The 14,582-nt window shown below is 45.3% G+C and overlaps 1 protein-coding gene across 5 annotated transcripts; it reads right to left on the minus strand.

The window, feature by feature from the left end:
* Nucleotides 1-572: 572 nt before the first annotated feature.
* On the minus strand, nucleotides 573-12,781 carry lzic (leucine zipper and CTNNBIP1 domain containing). 5 transcript variants are annotated; one of them, XR_004416586.1, is made up of 8 exons: nucleotides 12,693-12,781; nucleotides 11,753-11,865; nucleotides 7,238-7,373; nucleotides 5,314-5,412; nucleotides 4,265-4,360; nucleotides 3,764-3,845; nucleotides 741-866; nucleotides 573-683 (listed from the first exon to the last, which is right to left on the minus strand). XR_004416586.1 is itself a non-coding variant. In XM_033048515.1 (7 exons), exons 2-7 carry the CDS (start codon nucleotides 11,851-11,853, stop codon nucleotides 808-810), a joined length of 573 nt encoding a protein of 190 aa, XP_032904406.1. In that variant the 5' UTR covers nucleotides 11,854-11,865; nucleotides 12,693-12,781; the 3' UTR covers nucleotides 573-807. The 5 variants fall into 5 exon arrangements, 4 of the variants coding, with proteins under 4 accessions (XP_032904406.1, XP_032904407.1, XP_032904409.1 ...); XM_033048515.1 differs by having other exon boundaries at nucleotides 573-866; XM_033048516.1 differs by having other exon boundaries at nucleotides 573-866; nucleotides 11,753-11,860; nucleotides 12,713-12,749.
* Between the last annotated feature and the right edge of the window lie 1,801 nt (nucleotides 12,782-14,582).

A 14,582-nucleotide genomic window follows, 5' to 3' on the forward strand; every position in this document is an offset into this window, starting at 1 on the left:
GTGGCCACCTGAAGGGGCATAAAGTCTGTGGCTCCAGGATCGACCTCTTCAGCCATCACAAGACAGCATTTCTGGAGAGGAGGAATGGGTGATGTTTCGGGTCGAGTTCTTTCTTCAGACTGATTAAGATCAGTTCTTAAGATTAAGATCACACTGATCTTCAGACTAGTTAGAACGTCATTATGGGTACAGGTGGTAATTAAACCCTCTTGCCTTCTGACCTATAGGGGAGCCGGCAGGCAGCAGTGTTGCATAAATCTGCTGCGTATCAGAGCAGTACATGGATAATCTCACTGCTCTGATAAGTGGTGCAGTGGTGGTGCAGTGAAGGAATAGGTGACATTTCGGGTCGAGACCCTTCAGCCTTCGTCTGAAGAAGGGTCTCGACCTGAAACGTCACCTATTCATTTGCTCCATAGATGCTGCCTCACCCGCTGAGTTTCTCCAGCATTTGTATCTACCTCCGATTTTTCCAGCATCTGCAGTTCCTTCTAAAACATGTCAAAATCTGGGTGCGGTCAGACAAGTAAACACTTGCTTCATCTCGATTGGAATAAAAATAATAAATGAGCTACACGAAGATTTGGATTTTATTTTATAAAGGAGATACATTCATGATGCTACTCTTAGTGTCTTAAACGGAATACATACAGAAAATATTTGGAAAGGCTGGGCGTACAAAACATTATGTATATACAGGTTCTGTTTCAACTTTACACTTTGCTCCGGATCATTCAAAAGTGAAACAGGACATTAAAATACAAACAAACAGACAATTCTCTAAAAAACTAGAATACAAATCCCTGCTCATTTCTTCGTGATCTCTACTCCCGAACTGGCAAGGGCAAGGACTTTATCTCCAGTTCCTGCAAGTTGATATAGAGACACAATGGGTTAGTGCTGAGACTGCACTTTATTCATGGGCATCCTTGCTGGAGGTAACGCCACACAACTTTCTATCTTGAATGATTAATTGAATTTAAAGGCACAGCATTAAAAACAGGCTCTTCGGCCCACAGTGTCCACACCGACCATCAATCACCCGTTCACACTAGTTCTATGTTATCCCACCTTCACATCTGCTCTCTACACACTGGAGGCAATTTACAGAGGTCAATTAACCTACACGTCTTTGTGCGTGCGGGAGGAAACCCACGTGGTCACAGATGGACCATGCAAACCCCACAGTCAGCACCTGAAGGCAGGATCAAACCCGAGTCTCTGACGCTGTGAGGCAGCAGCTGCGTCAGAGACTCGGGTTTGATCCTGCCTTCAGGTGCTGTACCACTGTACTACCCTTTGTCCTCCCACTTCCCTTGATAGTATTTTAAATACCTGCACCCCATTATCATCTTCCACTCATGCACTCAGGGCATTTGCATTGGCAGCAGCCAGAGGAATGAGTGAATAACACATCCATTCCTCTGTTCTGTCTGCTTTGAGACTTCAGGCAACAGTCGGAATGCCCAGGGGTGCCTCTGCCTCTGCCTACAGACTGACGTCCAATCTTTACCTTGCAGCTTTTCACCAGCGCCTCAAAAATATGCTAAAAAGCAGCAAATGCAAAACACTAAATGCCAAAATTGCCGTCAGCAACCATTTTGCATCCCAAGCACCTGAGAAAGATTACAATTTTGATAAAATAGCTAATGGAAAACTACAAGGTTCACTTTGTGCAGAATTTCAGTTCCAGCTTAAAAGTCCAATCTCTTTTTATATCTGATTTGTGCCCATTGAAATTAAACACCATTTGAACTTTCTAAAACCAATCATGCTTAAATCAATGGGTAAAGTCTATTCACACATGTCATGTACCATTATTACAAACAGTTGATCCAGAATAATTAATTATTACATATTAATAAATAACACCTTTGTTTCGTTAAAGAAAGTGTGGTAAAATTGTGTCACTGGTAAAACTTTTATGTTGTTTCATACAAAAATTCATATTCACATTCAATGTATCAATGTATTCACACACAGATCACTTACTACCCTGAAGCACAAGTTGCCATGTTCTTTGCCAATGTGGTTTATAAAATGATGGTCCATGAGGTGAGGTAGACAATTGACAAGACAATAGGTGCAGGAGTAGGACATTCAGCCCTTTGAGCCAGCACCGCCATTCAATGTGATCATGGCTGATCATCCCCAATCAGTACCTCGTTCCTGCCTTCTCCCCATATCCTCTGACTCCGCTATCTTTAAGAACCCTATCTAGCTCTCTCTTGAAAGTATCCAGAGAACCGGCCTCCACTGCCCTCTGAGGCAGAGAATTCCACAGACTCACAACTCTCTGTGTGAAAAAGTGTTTCCTCATCTCCGTTGTAAATGGCTTACCCCTTATTCTTAAACTGTGGCCCCTGGTTCTGGACTCCCCCAACATCGGGAACATGTTTCCTGCCTCTATCGTGTCCAAACCCTTAACAATCTTATATGTTTCAATAAGATACCCTCTCATCCTTCTAAACTCCAGAAGAGTTCATAGACATCCTTGCTGGAGATAAATCCACACAACTACCTGTCTTGAATGATTGATTGATTGAATTTGAAGACACATTGTGGAAACAGACCCTGCGGCCCACCGAGCCCACGCCGACCATTGATCACCCGTTCACACTAGTTTAGTTTAGGTTAGAGACACAGCACAGAAACAGGTCCTCTGGCCCAGTGAGTCCGTGCCGACCAGCGATCGCCACGCACTAACACTATCCTACACACACCAGACATAATGTACAATTTTACCAAGCCAATTAGCCTACAAGCCTGTATGTCTTTGGAGTGTGGGAAGAAACCGGAGCACTTGGAGAAAACTCACACAGGTCACGGGGGGGGGGGGGCGAACGTACAAATTCCACACAGTCAAGCACCTGGGTTTCTGGCGTTGTGAGGCAGCAACTCTGCCGCTGCTCCACCGTGCTGCCCTAGTTCTAATGTTATCCCACTTTCACGTGCACTTTCTGCACACTCGGGGCAATTTAGAAGTCAACTAACACAGGCTTCTGGCATCACATTTTGGTACATTTTGGATTGGATCGTACAACTGCAAACTCTGTTGCCAACCTGAGTGCTGCTAAAAAGAACACGGGAGATATAGTTCATCGAGAAACAAGCGGTGAAGATTCAGCAAGGGATCCGGTATGACTTAAATGTTTAAAATTTCCGTTTAATTTGCAATAATGTGAATATTTTAAATTTAATCATCTGTTAATAAAATATAGGCTCTATTTAGCATTTCTATCTTTAAGTATGACTGTGGCACAGTGGTAGAGCTGCTGCCTCACAGCTCCAGAGACCCAGGTTTGATCCTGACCACTGGAGCCGTCTGTGCGGAGTTTGCACGTTCTCCCTATGAACGTGCGGATTTCCTCCAGGCACTTCGGTTTCCTCCCGCATTCCAAAACGTACAAGTTTGTGGGTTAATTGGCTTCTATAAATCGCGCCCTAGTGTGTACGATGTGAAAGTGGAATAACATAAAACTAATGCGATCGATGGTAGGCACGGACTTGGTGGCTGAAGGGCCTGTGTCCATGCTGTATCTCTAAACTAAACCGCATATATTAATACCTGGTTCATTTATGATTAATATATGTTTTTTTTGTGGGTGGCCCCTGGAAACATTTTGGATTGTCATTCAGACACTCGCTCAACGTAAAGCCAAACATGCACTGCATGTTTCTGGTACTCTGCAACATTTATCACTGATTATTCCACAACGTGTACATTTTAAAGGATGTCGTTATGGCGCACACTTGGACTTACCGAGACCTCCAGAGACTTTCTCAAAATGGCTGAGTGCAGTGCTGGCATTTGTCAGGAGGAAGGCTTCTTCATCTGGCGTCAACTGAAGATAAAGTCAGAATATTAATTCTGTGCAGCCTCAGAGATACACCAGCAATCACAACCTGCACAGTAACACAAGCCGACGAACCTCAGTCACCACAAGACAAAATGCCGCAATCAAGTGTCACTAATCGTAAGTCACAGAACAATTCTGCTACTTGCATCGGACATAAAGTGCTGGAGTAACTCAGCGGGTCAGGCAACAACTCTGGAGGACAAGGATAGGACAATGTTTCAGGTTGGGGCCCTTCAATCGTTTAAAGAAAGGTCCCCACCTGGAGCGTCCCCTATCCACTTTCTCCAGAGATTCAGCCTGAGCTGCTGAGTTACTCCAGCACTTTGTGTTGTACGCAGGATTGCAGCATCTGCAGTGCCTTGTACGTCCACAGTACTGCCACTGGTTTGTCCTCAGAGAGTTACCTTTTCTTCCAGCTTCCTCAGAGCCGTGAGGATCTCAACTTTCTGCTGCATGTAGACATCCCGGGGCAGTTTTCCAACTATTACATCTCGGTCCATCTGAAGGAACACAGTAACGTAAAACCTGGATCTTTAACAAATATTTACTACAATTATTTCACACTGATATCATGGACACTGCATCTGTCAAAAGACAATCGGATTTTCCTGTGAATAATTAGCTGAGGAAAGGTTGGCTGAAGCTTCTCCTCCGGGTGAGTTGGCCCAGAGTGAGATGCAGACTATAATTGGTCTGCTCTGGGGCTACAACTGGTCGAAGAATTCTTGGGGGCAAAGGCACCTGAATGTTATTGTCATCACTAAGTCATTAACCAGTGATTCACACTGCAAGCTCTCTTCTGATACCTCCCCATTGACCAGTGGAGTGGACAAAGGGCAGGATATATATCTGATCTCACAACATAAAGTTGACTGACATTGCTAGCTGTGTCAATTCATACAAAATGCAGTCTGCTTAAACAGAATCACACAGCATGGATGCCAGTCCCGTTGGTGCAATGAGACTCCACACACTTTTACACACAAAAAAATGTAACAGCTACTTTATTCTCAATACAGTCTTTATTACCCACAGGAACACAAGAACGTAATCTTATTTTGTTCATAAAATTTGACCTGGGCTGAATGGAGTTAAAATTATAAGAGCATAGTTGACAATTATTGAACTGTGGTGAAGCAGGTAGAGCTGCTGCCTCACAGCATCGGAGACCTGGGTCTGATCCTGACCTCGGGTGCTGTCTGTATGGAGTTTGCACGTTCCACCCGTGTGCAGGGAGTGGATGAGGGAGTGGGATAACATAGAACTGGTGTGAACGGGTGATGAACGGTCAACGTGGACACGAAGGGCCTGTTTCCGTGCTGTATCTCTAATCTAAACCAAACCATCATCGGTGAAACCATCAGTTTCTGTTCTACACTTCTCACTTGGGATCCAGAAATAGCAGATGCAGGAGTTTACAGCAGATTAATCAGCATCAGTGCAGAGCGCTCACCTCTGCCAGTCGAGTACGCAGCTGCCCCGGCTGTTTCTTCGCAAACATTCGGATAACCTCGGGGGTTTTAAAGGCCTGACTGATAGCTGCCTGGATTGCCTGCCAAAGACGAGGAAAAGAATAACACGCTGCAACAAGGCTGCCACAAGCACAGTCTACTCTATACCTGCAGTAAGATTTTTTATATAACATTATCTGGAGATGGCACAGAGAATTAAAACAGAATTAATCCACATACAGATGGGGATGAAGTGGCTTCAGGCCGAAAGTGTCTGTGCAATTTCTCAGACAAGAAAGAGACATGGCTTACATTCCTATGGCATCTTTTGTGAACTTATAGCATTGCAATGTATTTTACAGCACATAGTTATCGTGCAGGAAATATTAAAGCAATATGTACACGAGGTTTAATGAACAGCTACGTCATTACAATTAAATAGCTTTGTCAGTGACATTGGTTTGGGGATAGTTACAGGTAGGTCTTTGCTCAGGTCACCCTACAGACTCAACTCTTGCTGACAATAATGCCTGGGAGCTTTTCCATCTACTGAAGGGCTCTGCTCTCAGTGCAGTACATCCTCAAATCCCAGGTGGAATTTCAACCGTGATTTTACGACTTGCGTTTCTGGAGTGCGGGACTCAATTCCAGAACGGTCACGGTGGCGCAGCGGTAGAGTTGCTGCCTTACAGTGAATGCAATGCCGGAGACCCAGGTTCGATCACAACTACAAGTGCTGTCTGTACGAAGTTTGCACGTTCTCCCCGTGACCTGCGTGGGTTTTCTCCGAGATCTTTGGTTTCCTCCCACACTCCAAAGACGTACAGGTTTGTAGGTTAATTGCCTTGGTAAATGTAAAAATTGTCCCTAGTGGGTGTAGGATAGTGTTAATGTGTGGGGATCGTTGGTCGGGGTGGACCCGGTGGGCCGAAGGGCCTGTTTCTGCGCTGTATCTCTAAACTAAACCAAACTCAGAGACGAGGGTGTGAGTAACTAAACCCTGGCTAACCTAGACAGTTCCGGATAGATCCACGACAGCTGATTCCATTACCCACACTAGACCAAGGACCAAGGCCAGGGCTGAGTTCCCTGCGACCGATCTCTTTTAAAACTGGAGCAAAACCTCATCGAAGGCCAACATATCCTGAATACAATTTGCACTTAAAATTCCCACAGGTAAATTGTGCCGTGAAAACCAGCTCAGTCAAGAAAAAGGGGCACGCTACAAAGAAAAAAATTATATATATATCACCTTCCAAGCGGTAAATTGCCTTGTGGAAAGAAAGACTAAATTCCTATCAATTACAATTTTTGGTCACCAAAGTGAAATACTGATATTGAGATCTGATATTAATAAAAAATCTTTTAACCTTAGGCTATGCTTTAATAAAAAAATCTAAATCCCCAACTGTCTAATGAAAGATAAGCTGAACTGAAGCAATGAACTCCATTCATCCTCCCGCAGTTGTTGCCTCCAGGATTCCCTGAAGGAAATACCGCCATCATGAACAGAGACTTAAACCGTTCGGTGCAAGGATTCCCCCAACTTACACAGAGTACTGGTAGTGTAATCTCTGCTGAGGCCCAGAGCTTGAGAACACACACCACCAGACTCAGGAACAGCTTCTTCCCCTCTGTTATCAGGCCATCTTTCCATAAGTCAGGATATGGTCTGACTCACCTCCACCCCACTGCGAACATTGGACTTTGTCTCTGGAACTGGTGCTCTACGCTACTGAAAACAATATTCTGCACTATGTGTCTTTGCTCTACCTATTGTACTTGAGTTTGACTTAATTGTATTTATGCAGAGTATTACATGAGCTGACGGATAACATGCAAAAACAAAGCTTTTCACCGTGCCTCCGTACACGTGCCAACAATAAACCTAAATTACTCATCCAAAGGCCCCGTTCTGCTTCTTACAAGTTGCATTCCACTGAGTTCATCAACTAATGTCATATCTCCAGACATGATTTTCTTCAGAGACTCGTTGAATTCACTCAGCTGTTCCAATGTTTCCTGCTTTGTTTCTTCATACTCTTCAAGCTCAAGTTCCTCCCTAAAATATTGGGGTAAAATAAATAAATCAATGAGTGTCGCTGACAGGGTGCTACATTGGTCTTTCTGTCTGTCAATAGAAACGTGTGGAACTGCATCTTGCTTTCTCCTCGCCCCACTCTATTGACGGTATTGATTCCCAAAAGAGGGTAGAGTGTAACAATCGTCATCCTTATCTTGTTTCACCCACAACCTCAACAAGTATTGTCATCAACACGGGCAGCACAACGGTCGAGCTGCTGCCTTACCGCACAAGAGTCCCGGGTTCAACCCTGACTATGGGTGCTGTCCGTATAGAGTTTGTACATTCTCCCCGTGATCACATGGGGTTTCCCCTGGATGCTCTGGTTTCCTCCCACTTTCCAGAGGTTTGTAAGTTAATGGACTTTGGTAAAGATTGTAAATTGACCCCAGCGTGAAGGATAGTGTTAGTCTACAGGGATCGCTGATCGGTGCGGACTCGGTAGGCCGAAGGGCCTGGCTCTGTGCTGTATCTCTAAATGAAACGAATCAATTGACAAAGTGCTGGAGTAACTCAGCGGGTCAGGCAGCATCTCTGGAGATAATGGGACTGGTTCACAAGTCAGAGGAGTAGAATTAGGCCATTCGGCCCGTCAAGTCTACTACGCCATTCAATCATGGCTGATCTATTTTTCCTCTCAACCCCATTTTCCTACTTTCTCTCCATAACCATGACACCTTTAGTAATCAAGAATCGCCACCTTAAAATACCCAATGATTCAGGTCTTACATAGACTACACTTCTCTAAAATAAAACTAAATAGAATCTTCCCACAAATCTCTCCTATTTGTGATAAATGTCTACATTTAGAGGCTAATTTAACACATACGTTTGCAAACTGTATAAAACTTAAACATTTCTGGACTGATATTTTTGAAATAACTTCAGAAGTTATTAATACAAAACTGGACCCAGACACAAAATTAATAATACTTGGAATATCAGAACAAAGCTTAACACTCACAACAAACCAAAGAAACTTCCTCAATTACAGTATAATAACCGGAAAAAAATTAATATTAAAATTTTGGAAAGGCCCTACAACCCCCACAATTAAAATGTGGATTACGGAAATGTCGGAGACCCTATACTTAGAAAGAATTAGACTTGTCTTAATGGACAAACAAGATCTTTTCCATAAAATTTGGGCTCCATTCATTAACTATCTGAAGGGATAGATTGGCACAGCACGAGGACCCAACTGGAACTTGAACTCAGGAACAGATGAAAAGCTATACTTTTTAACCTACGAACCTATCTCCATTGATGTATTACAGGTAATCCATTCCACCTCCCTTGTTTTTCTGTTGTGTTTTTTTTTTTGCTTTCTTTTTTATTTGTAACTTTCTACCCTCTCTTTTTCCCTCTTTCTATAAAAAATAAAAACACTAGAAGCAGAAGTAATTGATAATGGAAAATTTTAATAATGTATGACTGATGTATATGAAAAGTTTTTTTTTACTATAATATGTAACTACATTTTATAATATGTCTACTTCTAATAAATAAATAAATAAAAAATACCCAATGATTCGGCCTCCATGGCCATCTGTGGCAATGAATTCCACAGATTCACCACCCTCTGACTCCCTCTTGGAGTATTGTGTTCACTTCTGGGCACCATGTTAGAGGAAAGATGTTGTCAAGCTGGAAAAGGTACTGAGAACATTTACAAAGATGTTGCCAGGATTAGGGGGTCTGAGATACATGCAGAGGTTGAGTAGACTGTGTCTCTATTCCTTGGAGCGTATGAGGATGACGGGTGATCTTACAGAGGTGTATGAAATCACAAGAGAATAGATCGGGTAGATGCACAGAGTCTCTTGCCCAGAGCAGGTGAATCGAGGACAAGCGGAAGCAGGTTTAAGATGAAGGGGAAAAGATTTAATAGGAATCTGAGGGGTAACTTTTTAACACAAAGGGTGGTGGGCGTATGGAACAAGCAGCCAGAGGATGAAGTTGAGGCATCCCAACGCTTAAGAAACAGTTAGACAGGTACAAGGATAGGACAGGTTTGGAGGGACATGGGCCAAACGCGGGCGGGTGGGACTGGTGTAGCTGTGACATGTTGGTCAGTGTGGGCAGGTTGGGCCGAACGGTCTGTTTCAATGCTGTATCACTCACTGACACTAGTAACTATATTCTGCACTCTGGCATTTTTCTCTTTGCACCACGGGTTGTACTTGTGCAGGACTTGTTTGTACTCGTGCACAGTCTAACTTGACTGGACAGCGTATAAATAACGTTACTCACTGTATCTCGGTACACACGACAATAATAAACCAAAATTCAACCAACGCCCTTTCAGGACATCACAAGGTAACTTGCAGCCATTGAAGTAGTTCTACGGTGTCATTAACCTAGGTACAGTAAAGACATCATGAACTCCATTGGGAAAAATTGGTCAAGGTGGGACAGAGGGGGTGCAGAGATTATGGGGGGGAAATACGTAGCCTGTCTCCGTCTGAAGCAAACCCTGACCACTTCGCCCCCCCCCTCCCCGCTCGTTATTCTCAATTGCCAGACAATTGTATTGACCCTTGCTGCTGCCGCCTGAATGAGATACACAACGCAGCACAGACCTGTGATCCGACGTAGAGCTTTAGCAATCAGTGGCCTACAGACACAAGAGTGTCAGAGGTCATAGAGTGATACAGTGTGGAAACAGGCCCTTCTGCCCAACCTGCTCACACTGGACAACATGTTCCAGCTACTCGAGTCCCACCTGCCAGCAGTTGGTCCATATCCCTCCAAACCTGCCCTATCCATGTGCATGTCCAACTGCTTCTTAAATGTTGGGATAGTCCCTGCTTCAACTACCTCTTCTGGCACCTTGTTCCATACACCCACCACCCTTTGTATGAAAAAGTGACCCCTCAGATTCCTATTAAATCTTTTCCCCCTCACCTTAAACCTATGTCCTCTGGTCCTCGATTCACCTACTCTGGGCAAGAGACTGTGCATCTACCCGATCTATTCCCCTCATGCTTATATACCTCTATAAGATCACCCCTCATCCTCCTGTGCTCCAAGGAATAGAGTTCCAGCCTACTCAACCTCTGCCTATAGCTCAGGCCCTCTAGTCCTGGCAATATCCTCAGAAATCTTCTCTGCACCCATTCCAGTTTGACAACATCTTTCTTATAACACGGTGCCCAGAACTGAACACAATACCCTAAATGTGGCCTCACCAACGTCTTATACAACTTCTACATGACCTCCTAATTTCTATTCACAATACTCTGGCTGATGAAGGCCAATGTACCAAAAGCCTTTTTGATCACCCGATCTACCTACGACTCCACCTTCATGAAACTATGCACCTGCACTCCTAGATCCCTCTGCTCTACAACACTAGAGCCCTACCATTCACTGTGTAAGTCTTGCCCATGTTAAACTTCCCAAAATGTAACATGTGTCATGTTTCTGCATTGAATTCCAACAACCATTCCTCAGCCTACTTGGCCAGATGATCAAGATTCAGCTGCAATTTTTCACAACCATCTTCACTATCTGCAAAATCACCCACTTTAAAAAAAATCATCTGCAAACTTGTTACTCTTGCCCTGTATGTTCTCATCCAAATCATTGATACAGATGACAAACAGTAACAGGCACACCACCAGTCACAGGCCTCCAGTCCGAGAAGCAACCTTCCACCATCACCCTCTGCTTCATTCCTCTCTCCTTGAATCCCATTTGATCTAACCTTCCAGAGCAGCCTACCATGAGGAACCTTGTCCAATGCTTTACTGAAGTCCATGTACACAACATCTACAGCTCTGCCCTCATCGAACATTTCGGTCACATCGTCAAAAAACTCAATCATATTTGTGGGACACAACCGCCCACATACAAACCATGCTGACTATCCCTAATCAACCCTTGTCTGTCCAAATTCCTGTATATCCTATCCCTCAGAATACCCTCCAGTAACTTTCCAACTACAGATGATAAGTTCACTGGCCTATAGTTCCCAGCATTTTCCCTGCAGCCCTTCTTGAATAAAGGCACAACATTTACTACTATCGTAGTGCATTCAGCGCCTCTTCGACCGTAACACTGACTGCTATCAAGACACTTCCATTGACTGCTCCATTGAGTTCCTCTGTCCTCCTGGCTTTCTCTTTGGTAAATACAGAGGAGAAATACCCATTGAGGACCTTGCACATCTCCTGTGGTTCCACACAGTGTTGACCGCTTTGACTCCTGACGGGTGCCACTCCCTCTCTAGTTACCCTTTTCCTCCTTCTACACTTCCACCAAAGCTAGTTAAAGTGGAATTTGGCCCAACAAGTCTGTAATGTAATAAGAAAAGACATAAAACACCAGCTTTGCCAAACTGCTTCCTCTCATACCTGCACTCATCGAGATCTTGTAACTGCTGCATTAGTCTGTCAAGCTGTTCCTCTAAGTTCTGCTTCAGTTTGCTGGTTTCACTCTTCCCTCGTGAAGCCATCTTTATCCTAGATCCAAGGACAAACATCACAGTGGTTATTCCATTAGAGTTAAACCAATTGCACTATTGATACACAATGCAGGGAACATTTGATAAATGTTTCTGAACAATCCACTGTTGGATGACTGATTATTTTCACATAACGTGTCACTACTCGTCGGGTGAAAGGGCCTTCGGATATTTGTAAAAGGTGTTATTTTTTAAATCTGGAGGTAATTGTTCATGAATCTCATGGGCTGACATCGGAAGGGGTGGAAAAGGGAGTTAAATGGGGATGGGGGAATTGGGGTAAAGTTAAAGCTGTCTTGTGAGAAAGGCAAAAGACAGAGGGTGGTTCTGTAAGAGGGTGCGAAGACATATAAGGAGAGAGGCAATGGGGAGGGAGGAAGGTGAGGTGGGGAGAAGGGCGGGGTAGCGGAGAGGGAGAGAGATGGAAGGAGGGAGAGGAGGAAGGGAGCGGGAAGGGTGGGGGGAAAGGGGCAGGGAGAGGGGGGAGAGAGAGGGAGGGAGAGGGGGAGAGAGAGGGGGGGAGAGGGGGAGAGAGAGGGGGGGGGAGAGAGGGAGAGAGAGAGGGAGGGGGAGGGAGGGAGAGGGAGAGAGGGGGAGGGAGAGAGGGAGGGGGAGGGAGAGAGGGAGGGGGAGAGAGAGAGGGAGGGGGAGGGAGAGAGGGTGGGAGAGGGAGAGAGAGAGAGAGAGGGGGAGGGGGAGGGAGAGAGAGAGGGGGAGAGAGAGAGGGAGGTAGAGGGGGGGAGGGAGGGGGGGAGGGAGGGGGAGAGAGAGAGAGAGAGATGGGGGGAGGGAGAGAGACGTCCCTGGGGTCGCCACCATGTAACGCCGCCGCCGCCGCCGCCGTTCTCACCTCTCCGCCCTGGGGGACCCACCCTCCGGCGGACCGACTTCCGGCCCAGTGGCCAATCAGGAGCGCGCCTCGGTGTCACCTGTAACAGGGTCCGGCGGGACGGAGACAAGCAATGGCCGCTCATTCACACCCCGCCCATTCCCTCTCTCCGGAGATGCCGCCGGTCCCGTTGCGTTACTCCAGCATCTTGTGTCCATCTTTGGTGTAAACCAGCATCTGCAGTTCCTTCCTGCACACACATCACCTTAAAGGGGACTCACCTCGGTCGGGATGTTAACGCAGGGCGAGTGGCCGCACTGGCAGGCCCACTTTAAGTGACACTAAGTGGGCCCCACCCGCCTGGGTCACCCATGGATGGTCCCCAGAGCCGGAACCCAGCTCCTCCCTCGGGCTCCCAGTGTGTCCCTTCAACATCAAGCTATTACATACTACAGTGTAGGAGGGCGTTCGGCCCATCGCCCTGGTTCTGGCTCCTTGAATTACAATTGACGTCACACTTCAAATATTGAGTTGTTACTCGAGATTTTGTAACTGCTTGTAATTCGATAATGTGACACAGAAAAAACTGCATTGCAACGGGGACCCTCACCAACTACATTCACCATTCAGGAGTGTACCTTTGTCAGTTGCACCAGATATGAACTTGAACGATGAAATTAATACTTGCTGCAGCTTTACAGGATCATTGGATGCAGCAGCAACAACAAATGTTCAATAAATGATCAATTATTTAAAGTAAACAAAACCACTAAGATGTTTAAACAAAATAGGTAGATGAGTCTCAATCCGAAACTTCACCTATCCATATTCTCCAGGGATGCTCCAGTCTGAAGAAGGGTTCCAACCTGAAACATCACCTATCCCTTTACTCCAGAGATGCTGCCTGCCCTTCTGAATTACTCCAGCACTTTGTGTCTATCTTTGGTATAAACCAGCATCTGCAGTTCCACGTTATATCACAGAGCATAGTAGTATGTAATCTAGGATGATTTGGTGCTGAGGTTAGGGGTGTGCAAGGTGTTTAGTTCAGCTTAGAGATACAGTGTGGAAATTGGCCCTTCGACCCACCGAGTCCACATCAATCACTCAATCACAACAGTGCAATGATATCCCACTTCTCATCATCTCCCTACACTCTGTGGGCAATTTACAGAGGCCAATTAACCTACAAACCTACACCTTTGGGACGTGGGAATAAACCGGACCGCACAGAGGAGAATGTGCAAACTCCACATAGACAGCACCCGAGGTCAGGGTTGATGGGAAGAAGCTTTTCTTGAACTTGAGATAACAATTCTCAGGCTCCTGAAACTTCTTGCAGACGGTAGCAGTGAGGTGAGAGCGTGGCCAGTGTGGTGTGGGTCTTTGATGATATTTGCTGCCTTCTTGAAGCATCACTTCCTGTAGATCCCTTCAACTCAGTGGTGGTTCCATTCTATTGTAATTGAAAACCAGAGACCTGCAGATGTGGAAATCTGCAATTAGTAGAAAATGCTGGAAACATACAGCAGTTTCAGGCAGTATCTGTTGAAGAAGAAATGACATTAACGATCAGGGCAGACAAAAATGCTGGAGAAACTCAGCGGGTGAGGCAGCATCTATGGAGCGAAGGAATAGGTGACGTTTCGAGTCGAGACCCTCGACCCCAAAAGTCACCTATTTCCTTCGCTCATAGATGCTGCCTCACCCACTGAGTTTCACCAGCATTATTGTCGACCTTCAATTATTCCAGCATCTGCAGTTCTTTCTTAAACTTAACGATCAGGGCGAACACTTTACTTTTTAATATTTTCCATGCAGGCTTCAGAAGAAATGTCTGCAGTGGGGTGGAGGTGAATTGAACAGTGCACAAGCTTATTAAAGGACAGTT

Source organism: Amblyraja radiata, chromosome 31 (genome assembly GCF_010909765.2).
Source record: "Amblyraja radiata isolate CabotCenter1 chromosome 31, sAmbRad1.1.pri, whole genome shotgun sequence".
Classification (NCBI taxonomy): domain Eukaryota; kingdom Metazoa; phylum Chordata; class Chondrichthyes; order Rajiformes; family Rajidae; genus Amblyraja; species Amblyraja radiata.

Excerpts from the sequence above, each read along its gene's own strand:
- lzic (XM_033048515.1), bottom strand. The coding sequence starts at position 11,853 with ATGGCTTCACGAGGGAAGAGTGAAACCAGCAAACTGAAGCAGAACTTA. Across the intron at positions 7,374-11,752 it reads CAAGATCTCGATGAGTGCAG|GGAGGAACTTGAGCTTGAAG; the intron begins GTATGAGAGGAA and ends CCAATATTTTAG. Across the intron at positions 3,846-4,264 it reads TGAGGAAGCTGGAAGAAAAG|TTGACGCCAGATGAAGAAGC; the intron begins GTAACTCTCTGA and ends CTTTATCTTCAG.